Source organism: Trachinotus anak, unplaced genomic scaffold (assembly GCF_046630095.1).
Source record: "Trachinotus anak isolate AG129_WGS33_773 ecotype Australia unplaced genomic scaffold, CSIRO_AGI_Tana_v1 ptg000003l, whole genome shotgun sequence".
NCBI classification, from domain to species: domain Eukaryota; kingdom Metazoa; phylum Chordata; class Actinopteri; order Carangiformes; family Carangidae; genus Trachinotus; species Trachinotus anak.
The window spans coordinates 19,096,823-19,119,467 of NW_027273854.1; the positions used below are offsets into that span (position 1 = coordinate 19,096,823).

At 42.6% G+C, this 22,645-nt stretch overlaps 2 protein-coding genes across 10 annotated transcripts in view; both read left to right on the forward strand.

Moving 5' to 3' along the window:
- Nucleotides 1-12,827, forward strand: part of LOC139618435 (meiosis inhibitor protein 1) — a 56,785-nt gene extending 43,958 nt beyond the window's left edge. For 4 of the 8 annotated variants that reach the window (XM_071474350.1, XM_071474354.1, XM_071474356.1 and 1 more), the window contains 4 exons: nt 2,574-2,655; nt 3,027-3,133; nt 3,751-3,882; nt 11,369-11,927. In XM_071474350.1, the coding sequence (XP_071330451.1) occupies nt 2,574-2,655; nt 3,027-3,133; nt 3,751-3,882; nt 11,369-11,614 (567 nt within the window). In that variant the 3' untranslated portion in view covers nt 11,615-11,927. Of the gene's footprint in view, nt 1-2,573; nt 2,656-3,026; nt 3,134-3,750; nt 3,883-4,228; nt 8,279-11,368; nt 11,928-12,270 lie in introns of those variants that run through there. The other 4 variants (XM_071474353.1, XM_071474357.1, XR_011689734.1 and 1 more) reach the window with 3 other exon arrangements.
- Nucleotides 12,828-13,775: 948 nt separating this feature from the next.
- Nucleotides 13,776-22,581, forward strand: ccdc134 (coiled-coil domain containing 134). Of its 2 annotated transcripts, XM_071474391.1 has the most exons (8): nt 13,776-14,059; nt 14,287-14,401; nt 17,563-17,696; nt 17,933-18,054; nt 18,935-19,019; nt 19,498-19,679; nt 20,832-20,903; nt 21,303-22,437. In XM_071474391.1, the coding sequence occupies exons 3-8, from the start codon at nt 17,594-17,596 to the stop codon at nt 21,426-21,428; spliced, it is 690 nt and encodes a 229-aa protein (XP_071330492.1). In that variant the 5' UTR covers nt 13,776-14,059; nt 14,287-14,401; nt 17,563-17,593; the 3' UTR covers nt 21,429-22,437. The 2 variants fall into 2 exon arrangements, with proteins under 2 accessions (XP_071330492.1, XP_071330490.1); XM_071474389.1 differs by lacking the exon at nt 14,287-14,401 and having other exon boundaries at nt 21,303-22,581.
- Nucleotides 22,582-22,645: the final 64 nt, after the last annotated feature.

Genomic DNA, 22,645 nt, shown 5'->3' on the forward strand with positions numbered 1-22,645 from the left:
TGGAGACTCCAACTGTGAGCAGATGTGTGTATTTCACTGTAAAGCATTGTTATACTTAAAATCAGCAGATTTTCACTTACTTGGGATGCTAACAAATGGAGTAGGAATAATAGTATGTGCAGCAATGTTTGTTTAAGATTAAAAACAAAAATATTACATCAGATTTACCAGTGTTGATCTATCCTCAAACAGTTGTACAGTATATAATGTATGTGCAGATGTACAATACACCATGTGCTCACACAGCCGTGGGCTTCAGTGTTGATATGGGGATGCCTTCCCTCTCTTTCTTTGCTTTTGCTCCAGGGTGTTGAGATAACGTAAAGGTAATCTTTAAGATCTTTACAGCGTGACATTGAATCTGCCTTTCACAAACAATGTTGGTAGAAAATGAGGTTGCAATTGATTTAGCAGTTAGCATAATGGAATGGCACATAGATCCAGAGCAATCACAGGCGTCTCCAAAATGTTACAACAGGTAGCCGGTGTATTGACTTTAGTTACTTATTAGAGAAGAATCAGACTTGTGTCCCACCAGCATTAGTTTTACTTTAAATAGGTGAAGCATTACTTCTCCTGGGTGGCAGCCAACATGAGTGCAGAAAATAAGGCAGTAGATAGACCCTTTATCAAAGAGATTATAAAGAATCTTATCTAGTAACGTCAGCTGTGCACTGAAGAACTACATATGTTGATCCTTACATAGCCCTTTAATTTTACTGCTGTTTCAACCTGATCATTTTTTATTATTAAAGCAGAGCTCCAGCTTCACAATCCACAGAGGCACCACATAAATATGAAGCACTAAAATGCTCCATCACGCAACCAAGTACATCAGCTACTACCTTAACTACCATCAGTTAATGCTCCAGTCTGAACTGTCCCACAGTGAAAGGTTCAGTTTTTCTACATAAGAGAAGGTCAGATATTGTGAATCAATGAATCACAAAGGCTTGCAGGAGTTATGAGTAGCTGTGGAAAGAGTGTGGTAATACATTTCATCCCTGTCCATAAAATGGCAGTAAGATACATAGTGAATATAGCTGACTGTTAAGACTCATTGTCCATGAAATAGACATTGGCTCAAATTATTTTTAAGACCTTGACATACCCATACAGTAGCACACAATGACTAGATTGTGAGATTGTGAAACATGGACATGAAATCGAGGCAGTGAGAGTGCAAACACAAACAGCCACTGACAACTCCTGAAGACAGTTTAGATGAACAAGCTATTCTTGAATGAGCAGATACAAAGAGGTCGTATTGATAAACACGGGTGGAGAGTTGTTGTGGGGGGAGGTTGTGTGGAAGCCTGCTGTTCTGGATATTTTCAATGGTTTAATGCAAAACCTTGAAAAAAGCTCCAGCTAATGAAGTGTAAAACCACGGGCACACGTTGATTCGGATGTGTAAAAAAACACAACCATGGTGTGAAACCCACCTCTCCAATACTATATCATGTGGTTATGTTAATGATATATTAATTAACATGACACATACCAGCTGTAACGTTAATGAGTAATCCATCAATGATGAGAGGTAAACAAAAACACTTACACATACACTGTAGTTCCAGTAAGAGACATTATTATTTGAGTATAAATTTGAGTTTGACCATTTAAAAATAATCTGGATAAAATATGCAAACTATGGGATAATTGGGTGTCATGCCTGTTGTATCTCTCTCTTATCCTATGCCTGTGTTGCCGCCTGCCAGCCTCCGGTTCCACACCAGTGGCATTTCCTCTCTGTATAAAAGACTGTGGTGCTGAACTGAGCTGCAGCTCTATGGTTCAGTGCTCTGTAGTCTGCTGTTCAGCAGCTGATATGACTCCCCTCCTCTCTCCTCTGTTTTGCTCTCTTTCCCCCTTGATGCTCTGGTTTTGGTGGCAGAGGGAGACATCAGAGCTCCTCTCCACTCTTGTTTTCTCCCATCTTTGCTTCTCCTACACTCTGACCTCCACTTTCTCTTTCACCTCACTTTCCTGTCCCTCACTGCTCTTTGCTCTCGTTTGAACCTGTCCTTTAATCTTCGCATCCTCATCTGCCCTCTTCTCATCTGTCCTTTCTCTTACCCCTGGCCACTTCACCTCCCTCGCTCTCTCATCCCCTCCCACTCATAAATTTGACTCCTTTCTTCTCCTATCTCCTCCTCTCCGCCTCAGGATTAGGGTGTAACTCTCCACTGTCGTCTATATATCTGTCTGGCCTACTTCAGTATTTTTGGACACCGCACAGTGCTCACTGCCAGCATCACTACCGTGGGAGATACATACATTATCAAAACCTCTCTCAGTTGCTCTCTCTGGTGTTCCCTCATTCTCCCTTTTGTTTCCAGCTGCATCCATGTCCATTGGTGAGCATGAGTGTGTGTGTGTGTGTGTGTGTGTGTGTGTATGTTCATATCTGACAAGTCAGAGTGCACAGGCACACTGCACATTTCTGTGGCTCTCATGACTTGTAATGATGTGACATTTTAGAGATGGAGGATGTCTCAAAAGATCTTCTCTTTGTGTGTATACTCATCTTCTCTCTCGTGTTTCATTCTTCTGTGTTTCTCTCTCCTCAGAAGCACGAGCTGTTGCTGAGAGCCTCAGTCAACTGCCTAAGCTCCCTCCTGGGCTTCCTTCAGAGGAAGAGTCATATTACAGGTACCAGACAGAGGCACTTTGGGAATGAGTGAGTGTAGGTTAAATCTGTACATGAGACAAAAAAAAGGGTGTGATAATAAAATGATATTTTAGAGTGTTAGTGCTGTGTCTGTTTGTTGATTTGTGTCTTGTTATTCTCTCTCATAATACCTCTGTCTTCAAAGCTGTAGAATGCATGTGTGTTTATTTTATTTTACATGTGTTGATGTTGTGGCTTTCGGCAAGTTTTCTCTTGTTAACCATTTGTCAGTAATTGTACCAGGAGGAAAAGAGCAAAATTAAACTGAATTGATCTGAATAAGGCATCCTGACTTGTCATTTTTCTCCCCCTGGGTTTGTTTCATGTGTGTGTGTGTGTGTCTGTGTGTTAGCAAAACTTGTGGTGTGTCAGCCATGGAGTCGATTCCTCCTCTACTGCCTCCTCAGCTCAGGAGAGAGCTGCCTTCTGCACCCTGCCATTCTCAGACTCATCACACTTGTGAGAGGTTTTACACACACACACACACACACACACACACACACACACACACACGTCAAATCAAGTATAATTTCTTGGACGTGCTTCTAAGCAGTAATAAATATTTGATATTAAAAGTATCAAAAGTTAATGAAGGTAATAAAAACACAGAAGTGGTAGAAGTGTTTAGTCACATGAGCAATGAGAGTGAATACAGTACAGTGTTTTGCAGGCTGACTCACTGCAACACATGGAAATTAAAGACACATTATTACCATATTTTGTGTTGTGAGCTGTGGCTCTAAACACTTTCCTTTCATTTATTATTCAGTGAACGCAGGGGAGGAACCACTGATCAGCTGTAACCTGTTGAGGCACACTTAAAGGACTCTGTCTAAAATTTGGGGGTTGATGTGGGTCCTTGCACTTTTGTGTTATAGCAGATTTAACTTCAACCACAATAAATGAAATCACCTCAATGTTTATTGTTGCCTTGATTCTTCACGCTTTTCTCTCTGTCTGTTTATTTATACCTCCCTCTGGTTTTTCTCCGGTGTTTCTTAGTTACTGCATCTGCGCATGATTGTGCATTTTTATGTGTACATCTAACTGCGAACGTGTGTTTGTGTTCTCTGCAGCTCCTGCAGCACAGTAGCACAGCGGTGCTGTGGGAGCCTGACCTGCTCCAGGTGATGGAGGCGGTGGAGAGGAGGGGGGTGAAGGAGCTCAGCCAGGAAGCAGCACAGGCCCTCAGGCTCCTCCTCACACAGGTAGATGTGCGCACACACACACACATAAACAGATAAAATAATGAGAACACTGTGTGGACCTTCACAGTCATGAGCCTCTGACATGCTGGGACCAATGAATATCTATATTCATAGGTGCCATGTATAAATTGGAAAAGGAATCAAGTTCAAATTAAGTTCAGTATCAGGTGGGCTCGCACAGTGTTAATACAGTGGAAAGAAAAAATATGAGAACCTCTTTACCTGGTGATTTGCATTAGTTGGTCATAAATGTGATCTGAACAGAGACAGTGTCTGTGAGCTAATATCACACAAACAATTGTAATCTTTTGTGTCTTTATTGAACATATTTGTTAAACATTCACAGAACTGGTGGAAAACGTAAGTGAACCCTTGGACTTAATAACTGTTCGAACCTCAAACCAGCTCCTCCAGTAGCTGCTGATCAGACCTGCTCAGTGTTCAGGAGGAAGTTTGGAGCTTTCTTCCTACAGAGCTGCTTCAGCTCAGACGTGTTCTCAGGATCTCTGCTGTGAGTGGTTCTCTGAGGTCAATCCACAGCATCTCTGCTGGGTTAAGGTCTGGACTCTGACTGGGGTCTGACTCCAACAGGTGGATTTCCTTTGTTTGAAGTCTTTCTGTAGTAGATTTACTTTGGTGTTTAGGGTCATTGTCCTGCTGCATCACCAGCTTCTACTGAGCTTCAGCAGGTGGAGCCACCCTGACATTATCCTGTAAGAGACCTTGATAAACCTGGCAATTTATTTTATTTATCATTTATTTTCCCCTTGATGATGTCGAGCTGTTCAGAGAAAAGCCCCAAATCATGATGCTCCCTCCACCCTACTTCACCTCAGGGATGATGTTTTCATGTTGGTGCAGTTCCCTTTTTACACCTTACATAGAGCTGCATGTTCTTCCCAAACAATTCAACCTGAGTTTCATCAGTCCATTAAACATTTTCCCAGTAGTGTTGTGGAGAGTCAAGCTGCTCTTTGACAAACTTCAGGCAGGTATGTGATGTTTTTTTGGAGAGCAGCAGCTTCCTCTGTGGTGTCCTGACATGGACACTAAGCTCCAGGAAACCATGCACCATGATCTGTGTCTGGTGTGCTCATGAACAGAGATGTGAACCAGCTCCAATGATCCCTTTAAGCCTTTAGCTGTTACTCTGAGGTTCTTTGTTATGTTACTGATCATTGTGTGTTGTGCTTTTGGCATCATCTTAGGGAGAGTAGCCACAGAACTAAATCATCGCCTTTTACAGACATTTTGTCGGACTCATGAATAACGAAACTCTCTGAGATGACTTTGTAACCCTTTCAAACTATTCTTGATCTTGTAAGATCTGAGATTTCTCTTTCATGAGGCATGTTTCACATCAGTAAATGTTTCTTGTTAACAGCAAACAAAGGTTTTTTTTTTCTAAAACAAATTATTTAATTGACTGAACTCCAGGTTTACTAACTCCTGACTCCAGGCAGCTTTTGTTGATGCCATTACCTGAGTTCCAACCTACACTGTTAATGTTTTCACTATGAAGAATACAATGGTCTGTGTGTTATTAGTTAAAATTGGTTGTGTTGGTTCATAAAACAAATTTATACATAAATGAAGATAATTCCAAAGGCTTCACTTTTACCTTTTCTTGCTGCTGTATTACTTTGAAAATTTTTATTCATTTGCCGTAGAGAACAGCACAGGCAACAAAATACAGAGACAGCAGGGGAAATGTTAATGGGACTGAGCAGGTTTGTTTATGCAAATAAAATACCAGCATTTTGCACAGCGGCACTGCAGCAGCAAAATGCCAATTTACAACAGTAGCCTCAGTGTGGGACTTCACCACACACGTAGTGGTGCCAGGTAAAAGGTTGATTGAGAGCTTTAGTTTAACAGTGAAGTGATCAAAGACTAACACATAGTGTAAGGTTGAAGGTCACCATGTTGTCTTGGTATTTGTGGTCTGTTGTCTGAAGCTAATGTCTCCGTAAGCACACACTGACTAACTCTTTCTTAAGTTAGTTTTTTGGGCGTGTGTAAGTCTTTATTTTATGGGACAGTGGAGAGTGACAGGAAATTGGACAGAGAGAGTCCAGTCAGCAGGGAATCGAACACGGGACTCGCCTGCTCAGAGCATTCGCGCCCACGTGTTTTGCGCCCTAACCATTCGGCTATCAGGTCACCCACACACTGAATAACTTGCCTGTCAAGCAGCAGCCTGGGACAGCATTGTGCTTTCCCCACTCTACACTCTTGCTTCCACCCTTGTAACTGTATCATTGATGCTCAGGTACATGAATCTACACAGGGGAAAGACCTAGTGCAATCTAGTAGCACTTGTCACAGGCATTGATTCAGTAATCTTAGCTGGTAGTTGTAAATACTTGTCGGAGTCCAGAATCATGTCTAATGAGTCTTCATCTGTGTTGGTTGTAGAAAGTAGATACTGACTTTAAAAAAACTCTAATTGTGTCTGGACCAATCACTGCAAACTGTTTTGTGTCCACAAATTGCATTTATCAGTTACACGTCAGACAGAGGGGCTTCTGGTGTATTTAACTCTGGAGTCTGTGGTTATTTACCAACATTATCAATTAGAAATATGAGATTGAATAAATCAAAACTCTGAGTAGCTGACAAAAGATTAAAAAACTGTAACAAAACAAGCTCTCCCTCATGATCTGTATCATTGTAATATTCTTCAAGATTTTTATAGTTCACGCGGCCATGACCTCAGCACACATCTTAATGTCCACTCTTTCCGTAGTACACAAGCGTGGACCTTTAAAAATACACAGAATAAAAAAATACACAGAGGCTATGGTTTATTTCTGACTGACTTCTGGGTAACGATCAAGACACACAGGAGGCCCAGCTGACTGGTTAGTATTTAGGCATTCAAGGAATAAATACATAACTGCAGTCAGAGCTGCCAAGTCTCAATACTATTTGAACTCACTGTCTAAATTCTGTAGGCCCATCGAATTTTTCGAGAACAAAGTCCTGACCTCACTGTCTCCAAGTTATTGATTCTGATGACTGTAAAGCTTTAAGTCAGAACGATTTCTGTTCAGTTCTCAGTAAAGATTTTTTTTTTGCCGCTGGCCGTTTGTTTTTAGATGACTGCACACAGTATTCTCCTGCAAATACAAATTATGTGCATCCAGTCTCTGTTCTCTATTGAGTGTTTCATTACTGATGTTGGATGTAAACACCACCAGTTATAGATGTTTAAAAAGTTGTTAGTCTGAAGGCCTCTACTGGTTAGAGATGATTAATCAGAGCTGCTTATTTACATTAGTCTGCACTGTTCTGTGCTTGTTGTGCATATCCATTGAAAATGGCAACAACAAATGAACATAGACTATTATTACATATAATATTATTACTAGTATAACACTGAAATTTCCTCTCCAGTGCTGGCCACAAGCATACCACAGGGCCAGCCAAATTACATTCTGAGATCAGCAAAATACCAACATGTGGTTGTGACACTTGGGCTGTTGTTTTGACTGTCGTAAAAGCAGAGCCCTCAAGGTGCACTCTTTCTTAGTGGTGTATTCAGACATGACTATTGTGCAGTTAAGTTCATTTGAGTAGCACAAAAATAATATAGGAGAAATACCTGAGGCAGTGCAGCTTATTGTGGGAGCTTCACAAGCATATAATAGTCCCCACCACCCACCCACCCATAACATTGGAATATTGTCGTATTATTAATATAGGAACATTGAATTTAGAAATGCACAACACCCCCTAAGCAAAAGTGCAAACAGAAAAGGAGCTGGTGAGAGATTTTTTAAAAAATGCTAATGAACAATTTTGTTGTACAAATCATGAAGGTGAGTTGAGAAGAATAACAGGCACAAACCTTTTATTCAGACACCAAATCACAGAGATTATCCCCAGAGGAAATAGGAACTGGCTTAGAAAGTGTGTACTCTGTGTGAAAGATTTGTTTCAACAGTCAGCATATGTTGAACATGATGAACGGCACTCACTGAGCAATGTATCAGGAGCGCCACACTAACACTGGGTAGAGCCTCGCTTTGCTCTTAAAACCGCCTCAGTTCCTCGTGTTCACCGAGCTGTTGGAAACCTTGATTTGAGATTCTGCTCCGTGTTGACATGACTGCATCACATCACTTCTGCCGATTTGTCAGCTGCACTTCCACGCTGCCAGTCTCCCGTTTTACCACATCCCCTAGGTGCTCCACTGGATTCAGACCTGGTGACTGTGGAGGCCATGCACGGAAATGTACTGAACTGCACGACTAAGCAGGTCTACGTGTGTTCCTAATAAAGCGCTCGGTGAGTGTATGTCCTAGTTAGCTTTGCAGCAAATGCGTCAAGTCCATTTGGGTTTGCTAAAAGCCTTTATAAAACACAGAGGGAATACAGCCACGTCAGATTGCTGGGCTGAAGTCTGGCATCATATATAGGACCAGCAACACATTTAGTATTCTGAAAGTAGCTCAGAATCAGAGGAGTGACAGAATGATGGCTGCAGCTCCCAGTGCAGTGTGTGCATGAATCATGAACTGTGTGAATGCGTGTGCATGTTTCTGTTTTCTTGTGTAGGTGTGTGTGTGTGTGTGTGTGTGTGTGTGTATGTGTGTACTGTGTATTGATATGTGTGTTTGTGGAGACACTGAGGCAGTTTAGAAGCAAGGTTCAATGTGACAGACACATTTCTCAAGACAGTATGATTTTTCTCCCCTGTCATCTCCTCTGCTCCAATCTGTTGCACCCTCACACGAACACACACACACACACAACACGCTCACACACATTAAACTTCACAATTTTCATAGGTTTTGCTGATCTGCCTTTGGACCTAAGTGCAATCTCAGTTCATGAGGAAGTTATCTATGCACATTTGTCAGTGTTCTGATATCATTTCACTGTATTGCTTCCTCCCCGTGTGTCCTGACATATCCGTCAACTGAGAGTGTGTATGTGTGTGTACACACACACACACACACTGTGATCGCACATGCATCATTTGCTCTCGCAACTTTAGCCCATGGCTATTTCCTCTTCTTCATACATTTGCATGTGCTTGTCTTCCTGTCTCTAACTGTGTGCGTGTGTCTGTGTGATCCTGTGGCCAGTGTTAAGTGTAAGCAGGGCTGAAGCTGCTGCAGTTTGCGCTGCATAATTAGTTCGCTTCCCAGATCAGAGCTGGTCTTAGGGGAGATCCTCTTTTCATAATTTCTAAAGCTTGCAGATTTCTAATAACTCTCCCCAGTCTGGAGGGAATCTGTCACCCATCGCTCTTTCTATCTCTTTCATTCTTGCTTACATAGCCTAACCTTTCATTTGTAAGCTTTTTCTGTTTCTCCCCCTATTCCTTTGCTTCTTCTCTCCTTTTCTGTTGCTCTCCAAATTCTTCTCACCCCCACTAACTCCACTTCATTCACCTCCATTTCCCCTTTTGCGCTTTTCAATTACTGAACAGTGTTGGAACCATTTCTTTATCCTGCTCTTTCCTTCACCTGCTTGTTCCTCAAAATACCATCCTCCAGAGTCACTTGATGGGAACTGTTGCCAAATAAAAGCAGCTTTAACTTTGAGTGCAACACTCACTTGTTGTGTATGAAAATCTTTGAATGCCGCTCAAAATTTTTATGTTTCTACCAACCATGTACAGTCAGTGGTAATGCAGTCTTTAGTTTCGGTCTGATCTGTGGGTGCAGTCTTGCTGGTGTCAAATGAAAAAAGGCTCTTATCAGAGTAGTATGAGTGAGCACAGACACTGTGGGCATCCAGCTGATTACTTTGAATGATATTCACAACCCTTAAGTATTGATGTTGACATTAAACATTCTGTTTGAACCTGCTGTAACTCCATCAATGTTAATCCCTACCTGTGCACTCTATCTTAAAACCCACACCAGTCCAGACCAAAAGATATAACAAGTCTTTCATCCCTGCAGCCCTCAGCTTAGGTGCTTACTCTGTGATGGCACCGCGAATGATGATTATGGTGATTGCGAAGAAGTTAATCATAAATCAGTGAGAGTACTGAAACAATAATTTTGCTCTCAACACTATTGTTTTTGAAGTGTTGCAAACTGATTCTTAACTGTGGCACATGGCCTTCATGTATTTTCAGGCCCCCCCCCTTTTTTTTAAATTATTAATTTATGCTATTTTTGCATAAAGCAGATTTAGTTCTGTGGTCTGCACCAACTTGAACATGTGTTCGTCTCAGATCTTCAGGATGGATACAAAGATCAAACCCTCACTTAGTCTTTGAACCTCTGGCTCACGCGGGCGAACAGATCAGTGGCAGCTGAGTGTTGGCACTCGGCGGTTCATCACGAACAAGTGTGAACACTGAGTCTGAGTCTGCATCCCTTCTCAGACTACTCACAGCTGCTGGAGCTGCTCTGCAACTTTTTACCTTTTGAAAGGTTTTCTCTTGATTGTGATGATTCTCTTAATGCTGCTTACATTCACTGTTCCTCTTTGCCAAAAGTATATAGTTACATCTACAGTACGGCTTTATTTGCTGCTCCACAGCCTTTGTACACATTTTATCTCCTGCATGCGTCTTTGACAGCTGAAATAAATAGTTTCATTCTTGCGGTAGAAGAGGTTCCTGTCTTGCTTACATATTTAGCTCTCTGCAAATCCCAGGTGTGTGTGTTTGTGTGAGCGTCTCCCTGTGCTTCCTTCTGTATGCTGTAAATACAAAGATTTGCCTTTTTTCAGCTCACCTAGGTATATCGTTTTTTAAGTGACTCTCTGGTTAAAAGCAAAAATGTTTTTTCTGTAGTTTTCAGAAAATTTTATCAGCCACTAAGGAAAAAAGATCGTAATCCTCTTGTCTCTCTTTAGAGATTTTACTTTTGTTTTTATTTTTACAATTTTGATGCCTCAGCGCCGGCGACAGCCAGAGCCAGAGGCATGTTGTTTTTGGGTTGTCCATCCCATTCTCATGGACACTATATCTCAGTAACACGTTGACGGTACTTCTTCAAATTTGGCTCAAACCTTCACCTGGGCTCAAGGATGAACTAATTAGAGTTTGGTGGTTAAAGGTCAAAGGTCACTGTGACCTCACAAAACAATTTTTTTTTTTTTTTTGCTGTAAACCAAGAATTCACACACTACAAATTTCTAACAGGATAAAATGATGATGTAATGACATTTAATATCCATATTAATAATATTTAAAGGTCAACTTCACTGTGACATCATAATGTTCTGCAAAAACACCTCTGGCCATTATCCAACATTTTAACTCAGTGACCATGTTTCCTGCAACTCGACTGGTTGGTGGAGGCAGTAATTCTAGTTGGTTTTGTCCTCTTATACCACTTTTTGCTGCCTATGAACCTTCAGTTCATTCAGTGTGGAATCATGTCTTCTCCTCTTTCTCTTCATTTCTTCATTCTCCTTTGTGTTGTCATCTCTCCCTCATTATGCTGCTCATTTCTCCTGCTCCCTTTTTACTCAACAAAATAAAATTCTCCCTCTTCTTTTGTTCATGCAGATTGAGAGCAGTGTCCTGCAGCCGCCACCCACAGAGCAGCACAAGCAGAGAGTGAGGGACATGATGGAGGCCCTCGGCCCACAGACGCCAGCCTTGAGCTGCAACCCCAGTCTGCCCAGCAACATCCTGTATCCCCCACCTGAAAGTGAAACACACTCACAAACACCTCTGCACTATATAAAACACACACACCTGCTGACATACTGCATAGAATATGCAGGCATATGCACTCTCGCCTGTATCTGAACTACAGCTCACACCCTGCAAAAACCTCAAGCATGCCTGTGTAGGTCTGACAAGTGTTGTAAAGGCAGCAGCACCTCCACACGCACACACACTCAGCACATGGTGAGCGATAACCATACTTTACTTCAGTGTCAGCAGTGCATCTTTATTGATTTTCTCTGGCGATTTATTGAATGTCTGTGTTGTACCTTTCAGTTAATCTCTTTAAAGGGCGTCGTACAACAGAGTCATTAATGTATTTCAGTCAGTCAGTACTTAAAGGCTCTCTGCATCTCTCATGCTGATTGACTCCCTTTCACACAAACATTCTTCCTTTCACCCACCCACACACTCTCATATACTCTGTGTATGTCAGCTCAGTTTGATATTAGCTCTGTTCCCTACTATTATATAAAAATATAAAAACAATATTGCCATATTTATAGCTAGCAAACACAATCAGGAACAAGTGGAGCACTATGAACTGTGACTGAAACAGTAAAACTTACAAACATGCATCTGTTCATCAAACACAATGTTAACATTCAGGTGAAACATTTAAGATTGTTCACTTTCAAATTTTCTCTCTCTCTCACACACACACACACACACACACACACACACACACACACCTTCTCTCTCACCTTGCTTTATTGCTCCTTAACTCTCTTCTGCAGGCATGTTGGAGATGTGTCCATCTGTCTGTCTGACTTTACACTCTTCCAGCTAACTGGTACAGTTTAGAAACTATAACACAATTAGTTTGACAGTTCTTTTGATTGTTCAGTGTTATTTTTTCTTCCCTATATGCCCATTGTGTTTTTTCTGCACTTAAAGCAGCACATGCTGCTGCCTGGATTCTAGTGTCACAGTGAAAGAATTTACTGCATGTAATTGTTCTTTGAAAGTAATTTAAATGTACAGGCACTGGTAAAGAAAATATGCTCAACTATGATCTTTAGCAATTATAAGGCAATCCAGCCCTATAAAAAACATCTGTGCCTTTTTTTTTTTTTGGCCAACCTCAGAGCTTATGATACGATAACATTAATTACACTGGGTGTCACGACTATTTCCTAGAGCACCTAAAGGACACAGTCAGACATACAACCTCATTTGGAGATTTTTGTGCCTATAAAAATGTGGCTTCTTTTTGAATATTACAAGTTTGGAAGGACAAAAGTGGTCAAGGTGAAACCTTAGTGTGGTCATTTATTACTGGGACAGCTGAGTCATTTTCATGGATTCTGTTAATTAAGTGGCCTTTCTATCAAATTAAAAGCCGCTGTAAAATTAAAAGACTGCTTGTGCTGTGTGTTTTTCTGTGAGTCCCATGGGTCCCAGGGGTTGTGAACAGAAATTAAAAGGACACATTTGACTTTATAGCAGCACAAAATGTGTTGTTTCACGCAACACATGAAAATGAAAGAATGTAACTGACTCGGTCATTGCACTGGTTATCTTCATCCCACACCCCAACCCCCAGCTCTTTTTTCTTTAGCCCAGGGAGATGGTTTTGTCACAGCGAGGGCTGTGTTTCTACAAAACCATGGACTAGAAAGGCTTGTCATCATTATCTTCACAAAGCTACACGTTTATGAGTGTGTGGCACCTCACAGGCCATTGGTGTGTTTGATAATGACTCTGATGTGCCTTTAACTGCTGAAGGGAGCAGCTGTTCGTGATGTGATTTTGGCAAAAGTCTGCAGAATATCTTTGATTCATTTGATTAACCTTTAATTATAAAGTCAATTTTCCAAGACAGATGATAAATGTAATTCTTCTCTACTAAAGTAAACTGTTTATGGGCATTCACTCAGAGAGGTCAAGTGGAAAGATGTTGTTTCTTCTTAAAAATACTGAACGCTCATGTTGACAAAATGATCAACCACAGCCTGTCACCTTCTGTCCTATAGCGTCTACTGCAGATACAGCAAAGCAAGTAGTAAATCAATGTTTTAACTACCTCTATAAATGTCACCTCACATGTTTTGATTCTGACTATTTTAATAAAAAATGTTTTTTTCAAAAACGTGGCAGTGAAGATGTCAGCGCCGGTCAGCGCTGAGGCGTCATCATCTCAGAGGAAGCACGCTGAGAGAAACGAAACGCGGCCTGCCCCATGCCCTGGCGGTGTCTCTCTCTAAATCCTCCGTGCGGAAACCACATCCTCCTCCGTGTTTATCGCCCGCTCTCTGTCATTCGTCCAAGGCGAGCCGGTGCGATCGTGGCGCTGGCGGAGTGGAGCAGCGAGAGCCGCATGTAAATGAACACCTCCACCTCCGTGTTGTTGTCAGCTGAGGACCCACGGGGGCAAATTCACTTGTCCCGTCCCCCTCATCGGCGAGCCGACCTTTGACGTTTTGTGTGGAGATTAAAAAAAAAAAAAAAAAAGGTTAAACTGCACTACTTTGGAGCAGCGAGTCGCTGCCGAGTGGCGCTGCCGTCTCCCGCTACAGTAACACGGTGAGTGATCCGCGAGTTTTGTGGCTGTCATGTCCAGCGCTGTGTCGGTCGGATGTGTTGTGCTGGCCGCTGGATGATGGATCCGGGGAGGGGGGGGGGGCATACAGCTGCGATGACAGGCGGGATCTGTTAGTAGAGGAGCGACTTCAAATACTTGGTTAATTCCCTAAAGCGCACCCGTTGAGGAAACCCTATTTATCTAATTGTGACAAACATATTCCCACTAGATACGATCCCACAGCACAGCTTCTCAACAAACGTCTAATCACGGGCTTACAACGAAGGAGATGAACTCATAATTTCCCGTGGACAGTCGCGCCAGCAGAAGGGAGCGTGGGTCAGGTAGGGGACATGTCCTCAATTAAGCAGTCTGTAATTGATGGTTCACATGACAGTCTTTACCCAGACTCTGCCATCATCATCACCATCACGCATGTCCGCGGCTCTGCCTCGGCATGAATGATGATAGAGGGAGAGCCTCGCAGATGCAAGCGGGGAGAGAGAGAGAGAGAGAGAGAGAGATGATGTGCCAGTCCTTGAACCTGAAACCTCCCACAGCAGGCAGGCAGGCAGCCCGAGGGGAATCTGGATCCACTCCTGCTGCACATCCAGCTGTCTGATAGGCATCTTTCTTTTTCCGTGCTCTCTGGAGTTGCTTTCAGAACAAGGGTCAGTGTTTTTTCACAGAGTTGGTTGGTTTGCAGACTGTTTCTTGCTCTCGATTGAAGTTTTTATTATTATTTTATTTTTTTTCATTTTTTGGTTTACATATTATTTGCTTGTGCCTTGGGGGCCAGAGAAATAGCAGATTGGCTTTGCACCACATCGTAGAATATGGGATGCATGCTGTCACACCACGGGGAATTCAGACAGCAGAGTGGAGATGTCTTCACAGGTCCATGGTATGATTAGATGTGGGAGCCTGCTTATCTGACAAAGCTGGAACCTGGATCTCCCACACAGGAAATCAAACTTCAGCCTCTCTGCCACAGGAGATTGTTGTTGGCTGAGAAGAAAATCTCCTCCAGCCAAGAGATTTATGTGGGCTTACACAGGCTACAGCGAGAACCACTCTGCCTTCAGACACCCCCACCCACCCACCCCACGGCAAACACAGTTAGCCCAACTTGAGTGCCCCAGTGACAGACCAGATCCGAACCAGGCCCTCCTACCTCGGATACTGAACGTCGTGGGGTGGGCTGTAGGAAAATCCATCCAGTCCAGGATCCAGTAGGGGAGAATATGAGAGCACACTACATGTATGTGCACTTGGCTGATGTGTGTAGAGTGTGTGCTGTGTTGGACACCTCAAGTAAGAAAGGTGGGAGATGTAGAGATGATCTCCTTGCTGCTGTTTTGACCAGAGGCAAAAATCACTCAGACGGATGTTATGTCAGTGCTCTCTCTGTTCAAGGTCTTATTTCTTCCTGAGCAGCCCTGCATGAGGTTCAAGGGGCAGTCGAAATTAATATAGTTTTGTGCCAGTCACTCTGATTTGATCGGGGTTCAGCCGTATGTGATCTGAGTGCTTTCCTATGACTTTGACTTTCTCAAATGATCATCCTGTGTAATTAGGGTTGCCTGCTTACATTTAATGGATGCATTTAGACTCTCATTTCATTGCTGCCCATGCCACATTAAAGATGATTGATCCCCCCTTAATATCCTTCTTACGCCGCTTCTTGAAGTCTCAGCACTTTGCCCTACTACACAGAAATGTTATCAACTGCTGGATATATGTGTTGACTGCATTAAATTGTGCCGGCAGCGATAACCTTTTTGCTCATAAATATCTGTCGGAGCTGCATGGCCGCCTGCTAGGAGGCACACAGGAGCATCAAATAAGCCGATGAGCTCCCGCCACGGGAGAGACAAGGCACCCGTTTCCATGGCTGTTATCAAGAAATACTGAGGCTTTTGACCAGCACTTAAGGATATTTAGTGCAGCATTTCTCAGAAAGCTGGGAAGCTACCCAAAAAGATGTTCCCAGAATGCACAAATTGGCCTTAATCGAACATTGTCTTCACTCAGCTGTCTTCAGAAACACTTGTTTCTGCTGACTGTGTGAAAAAAAAGTTGTCCCACAATTTTATCTTTGAATAAGAGACTTCAGTGACCACAGAGACCACAAATTGAAGCCGAAGTAACCCCAACGAAAGGGAGTTCAGTCTCTCTCAGTGTGACCTCTCAGGGTTGGGAATGATATCTTGAGATCCTCTGAAGGATAAGAGCCTGAGGACAGTTGTCATGCTTCTATCAGGATGTGCTGTAAAGCCGAAGCTGTTGTAAAACAGGAGGAGGTTTTAGTGGGAAGTGATGGCTGTTGGTCCCTGTTATCATGGTTTAAGTCCAGGAGCAAACGCTTTTTTCCCCCTCTGATTTGAGTGAGATCCTTAAGGGGACAAATTAAGATTCACACCCCGAGACGTTTGCTCACTTCCTAGTCCTTCAGTTTCAGGAATCGGCAGGAAGGCTTGTAAAGATTAATTCTGTCGGTGCAAAATCACGTCCCTGGTGCTCATTATCCTCTCGCACAGCCTTGTACTCCTTGCACTTGCTCTCCTATCTGTGCGTCTTTCAGTTTTATCGCTGTGTCTTAGCAAAGGTAGATGAAATATTCACCAGGAAAGCTGTTGTTTCCTGCAGGATCTCACCTTCCAACTTCTTAATTCCTCCACCCCACCTCATTCTCCCCTACCCTAAAGCCTCAATACCCTTCTGCCCATCCCTGTGTGCCCCACACCCCCATTCAAGCCCCATACCCCTTTGCATCCCTCCCTCATTGATGGAGCCCTTGCTAAATTATGCATGAACTACGTCTTGTAGCTTTTCATCAACATTGTCTCATGCCTCCCTCGAGTTACTTCTGTTTTCTGCTAATGTTTTCTTAAAAATTTGGCTTTCATCAAATTTTCATTTGATGAGGTCCTATTTTTAGTTGTTGTATTTATCTTCTCGCTTTCATCCCCCCTTTCAAATGTATAAAAAAGCCTCTGAGGAAGAGGAAGTAGCAAGCGAATGAAAATGTTGACGAAGGCCACTCTTTTGGAGAGAGAGACCAGGGGGACAGGGGAGAGGAAAAGAAAGAGCAAAGAGCGACTCTGGTACAGGGATTGTAAATGTTCCTCGGGGGATTTTGCAAGTGGCAGACATCAGATGTGTCTTTTTAAAAGGAACAAAAGCAAGTCCTTCTATTTCACATGTTCCACAAGTAGCACAGGAGAGAGAGCCTTTCTAGCAGCTTTGGAAGAAGAGAAAAGGCCTCATGAATTTTAAAAAAACTATTTCAGTGAAAGCCTAGTTTTCAGATGAAAATGAAATCTGTATCAAAAGAAAACGTGTTCAGCCTGACAGTCAAAGTCAGAGATGTTTGCTCTGAGGGGGGAGACATACCGGCTCTCCTCTGTCGCCTTAAATGATTTGCAATCACACAACTCTGGCAAAATTGTGACATTTAACAATGTGATGTGCATCTCATGGCTTGTCATCTGTTGGTGTTCAGACGAGCATCTCTCTGCTGCCCCCTGCTGACCATGCAGAGCGTGTGTGCGGTGGTCGTGGCACTCGCCGCTGCCGCCCTCAGCTCGGCAGACTCCGACACGCACAGACCGAGACATGACTCCAACCTGGAGATCTGTATCCTTCTGCTGCCAGCATGGAGAGATGCTGCCAAATCCACAGGCATGCCGACGAATGTGAGCATGTGTGGGTGTGTGTGTGTGTGTGTGTGTGTGTGTGCAAGTCACTGAGTGTGAACTAATGCGTGCTCATGAATACATTTTTCAGTGTGACAGATGGATGATTGAGTGAGCATTTATGTGAGTTATGCCCATGTGGAGAGTGTGTGTGTCCTCCTGACCTCCTCTTGTCAGACAAGCGGCTGTTTGAGACCAAGAGGAAAGATCAGCTGAACGCGCTCAAGAACCTGGTGGAGCTGAATGACATCAACCAGCAGTACAAGATCATAGACATCATGCTGAAAGGACTCTTCAAGGTAGTGTGTGTATGTGAACTCTGACATTTTATCCTCACTGAGTCCGTGGGCAGCAGCAAAATCAAGTATAGAAAAAAAAAACAACCCAAGTTATCTCTAAGAGCTCAACCTTCCTGTGCTCTCAGCAGATAGAGGGATAATACGGTTCCCAGCCCAACAGAGAATCAAAAGCTTCAAATCCAATGATTACATTCATCAACATGTTTCCTCACATTCATTTGAATGTTAAATCAGACTCAGCCGCTCAGAGTGCCATTCCCTCGCGCTAGGCTCGACAGTATGCCTCAGTTTCCCAGAGGACAGTTATCTATGCATCTCCGTGCCTTTCAAGGACAACTAGCTTAGTCAACCTTCAGCGGCTGAAATGCATTATCAGCATTTCTGTACCACTCTGTTTGCGCGTGAGAGTGTGTCCGCTCACATCTCTGCTTTATACTACCTCCACAGACACGGATTCTAATCTCAGGCGACGTCTCCGCTCGCTAAGATTGCCTGTAATTTCACCAGTATATGAGATAAATTGCAAAATCTCTCGCCTCAGAAGACACATTTTGTATCCATAGATGCTGTGATTTTGCTTGACACAACTTTACAAGCAACGCAACAGTCAGACAGGCTTAACACAACTTTAACTTTATGATATAAACACTCCTTATGACCCACTTCTTGCCTCTAAAACCTGATCACCCGGCCGCTCATGCTGCTTGCCCTGATGGAAAGTGAAAATATCATGATAGGAATAATCAGCACAGCCTCACAGAGGTGCTAGCATGGCTGTGCTCTCCTGCTTTTGTTCACCTTCATTACCACTGCAACTTTAATACACAGCACATAGTGATACAGAGTAAATAGACCTGGCTGAGTCTCTCTCATTCTTAAGGTGCTGGAGGACTCGAGACAAATCCTGGTTGCAGCCAACATGCAGCCTGACGACCCCTTCCCCATGGACGATAAGATCAAAGAAGGTCTGACTCACTTTTACACCTCAACTGTTTCATCTTTTCATTTTTTTTTTCTTTTTCTCTCTCTCTGATTCTATAAGTCACTTTATTTAGCAGCGTCTCTTGTGCGTCTCTCACATTCTGATTCTGTCTCCCACCAACTCTGACTGGTTTGTCTTGTGCTCCTTTACCCATCTCTAAAAGCTCCACCTGTCACTCTCCCTCATCCTCATCCTCTTTTGGTGCCGGCAGCTGCCAATAATATCAACGTTCTCTTTTTACGTCGGTCCGAGTGTCGTGAATATTAGCTTCCCTTCTTTTCAGGCTTATTCAGCCCACGACCACCACCACCACATTTAAGTGTTCCTGAACAAAACCACCACCGCTTTTTGTTCTATTTATCAGCACGTTCTGTGTGTTTTCTCAGCACATATATCTCTTCAAAAATATCCTCCTCTGTCTAATTTCTTCTAATTAACCGTCTCTTTATAAACCTCTGCAGCTTATTCCCATGTGGTGGAGAATACAGCGTTTTTTGGCGATGTGGCGTTGCGTTTTCCCCGTATTGTCCACCACTACTACGACCGGAATGCCGACTGGGGTGGTCTGCTGCGCTGGGGGCTGAATTTCTGTAACCAGACCGGGGTCTTCACAGGAGGGGCCCATCAACATGTCCTCACACTTGTAAGACCAGACAATGAACTACAACTGTGCTAATTGTAACAAACGTGACTTTTCGTCAACAGCATTGTCACAACCCACCCATGTCCTCTGCACGAAGGTTGTGAAAAAATGATTCTAGCTCTGAATGCTGTAAAAACCCTGCTTTTCACTGGCTGAATTCAGGAACCATTTGTGAGATCTCCACTCTGCAGAGCTGAACAGAGAGGACGAAGTGTTGTTGCCTATATAAAGACTCAGACCATATTAAGAGCTAACGTGGTTTCAGACTGAAAGCAAAGGCCTTGAAAATAAGAAAACGAGTAATTCTTTCAACTTGTGCCTGTATGTGCAGTTTGTATGGGTTTTAATATTGATGACTGATTCAGTTTAGTTTCTTTCTGCAATTTTCACAAAATTTGAAACCTGAGCAAAATGTTAAATATGATGATGCATCAGATTTTTGCAGAGGGAAATGAGTCGAACCGAACCATTGTTGGATTAAATAGTTATAGCTCTATTGTGAAGTCTAGAATCCAGAGGTGCAGAATTCAATATAAGTGCAAATGAATACTTTTCTCTGCATGGGGGTATTGAAAGTTGAAAACACTGCAGTGAAACAGTGCAGTGCAATATACATGCACAGTATTGCACACAGTGAGGTAAATGTGACAGGTGCATAGAAACAAAAGAACTAACATAGTAGATATGGAGGTTTTAGTGCAATCCTCTGTCATGTTTGTGTACAATGCATCATCGCTGCAAAATGTGTCGTTTATGCATCATGTATTGTAACCATAGAAACTTAAAAGAGGAAAGCAGATAAAACACTATTCCCATGTTTAATGTGTGGGTTAATGAACGAAACTCTTGCAGGATTAATCTGTGACCTTAGCAACGCGCCAAGAGGATTTTATAGTGGATTCATTCTGAGACCCGAAGCAGGAGCAGTTAGCACCCTGAAAGTGTGCATCCAGCCCTCACTTGTGTGTCCGTGACCCCACGCTTACCCTCTGTTCCTCCCCTCATGAAGAAGAGAGTTTGTTTGCATCTAGTTGTCAAATTGCAGCATATTGCTGTTTAGCTACAGAATAAGTGATGAAACGGTGTCTCGTTTTCATTCCTTATCTCTTTTGCCCCCTCCTCTCCTTTTCCTCTGTACCACTCCTCTCTCAGATGTCACAGGAGCTGGGAATAACAGAGAAGTCCCCAGACTTTCTAAACCCGTATCGCACCGAGAGAGATGATGTGAGTAAGATGCATGCACGTTGTTCCCCGCTGCCTTATTCTCTGTATTATCTGTACACACAAGTAGAGACTCTGGTGACCTCTCTTAATGACTCCCCCACCAGCCATTAACACTCCACTGACCCCCGAGCTGCCACTAATACTCACCCAATGACAGCCTTCTCACACCTTTGGGACCCCTAACTCACACCTTCACAACCTGTAACATAAACATGGTGTGAGAGGGATATTCACACACACGCACACACAGACACAAACACACACACACACACACACACACACACACAAACACACACACTCGTTTTATCGTGCTGTTTTCAGAAATAATCCCGAATTTTAAAAAAACGTACATACCTTTAATAAAAATCTCTATCTCTCGGCCTTCCTAATCTGCTTCAGGTGCTTCACACTGCGGAGGCTTTCCAGAAGATCCTGAGGGAGGAAGAGAAGAGGAGGAGGAAGGAAGAGAAGAGGAAAGAGATCAGGAAAGGCCCTCGCATCTCCCGCTCTCGCACCGAGCTATAGCGCCGCACCTCAGTGCTTGTGCAGAGCAGAGAAGAAGAGGAAGGAGCATACGCACAGTCCACAAGGGGCGGCTTGACTTGTAGACACAGATGACAGTGAAGGAAATAAAAGCTGCCATCACTTGTACAAAAGCCAGGTGCTCTGTTGAGAAGAAGAGAGGAACCCTCAATGTGACGCAACAAAGTAAAATGGAAGTGGAGGTTAGTCTGACAAATGCCTGAATTGCTGTACTCTTACAGTGACTATAATTGGAAAATCTATTGTTGTATACGTGATGAAATGTGTCTCTGGAATAGGAGTTGATAAGGGAAACTCATTTTTGATAACTTGAGGATTACATAATTGTACTTTGGAATATAAGTAATTTCAATAAATTTGCTTCAAAACTTTGCAAAACCCTACTGTATCTCGTCTGGTCTAGATTCAATGTGTCTAAAGCCCAAATGCTTCAAATACGTGTGTTTGCCAAATATAATTTGACCTCACCTCATTTAAGTGTGTCCTGTTTCTCGTTAGATTCAGCTTGATTCAGTGATGGAATAGTTTTATTTCATTTTTCTTCATTTTTTTTTACTGAGATTTGTTCGAGAGATTTCTGAAAGATGTTTGTGAATAGGCAGATTTATCTTATTTTTGGCACTCTGCGTTGTAAGGACACCTCATACATTTTGTTTGCTTGAAGTACATTATCATTTTAATACTTGTTTTATCAACATCTAAGGGGATCATGAGTGTATTTTTTCTTTTGAATATTTGGCACCTGTTTCTGGTACCATTAGTCATTCTTTTTAGACCAGTCTGTAGTTGTGTCACTTTAATGATCCCTAGTTAATAAGAACTATTTTGAAAAGATCTGTCAACCACTTATTCAATATGTGACTCTTCATCTTGCTGCCCCTGCACCTGTTTCTTTGTGAAATATTTTTCTTTTTTATAGTCATTTTCTTTTTCTCTTTGCTGGAAATAGACATTTTAATAGTTTAGATCTATGGAATTGAAATCGATGTAATTTAAAAAAAAAAAAAAAAAAAAAGTATTACGACTGTTACAAAACTATAATGTATATTCAGAGAATTAATATCATTGCTGCAGAATGAACAAGCCATTTTGTTATCAGATTTAATGAAATAAAGTTACTCTGATATGTACAAAACATGGATTTCCCAGTCCCTCCGTGTGAGTGTTTGTGTGTCACAGTGAGTTGGACAGATCCGCCA

Coding starts and splice junctions, on each gene's coding strand:
- ccdc134 (XM_071474389.1), top strand. CDS start 17,594: ATGCAGAGCGTGTGTGCGGTGGTCGTGGCACTCGCCGCTGCCGCCCTC. Junction 18,055..18,934: donor TGCTGAAAGGACTCTTCAAG/GTAGTGTGTGTA, acceptor CTCATTCTTAAG/GTGCTGGAGGACTCGAGACA. Junction 20,904..21,302: donor ATCGCACCGAGAGAGATGAT/GTGAGTAAGATG, acceptor AATCTGCTTCAG/GTGCTTCACACTGCGGAGGC.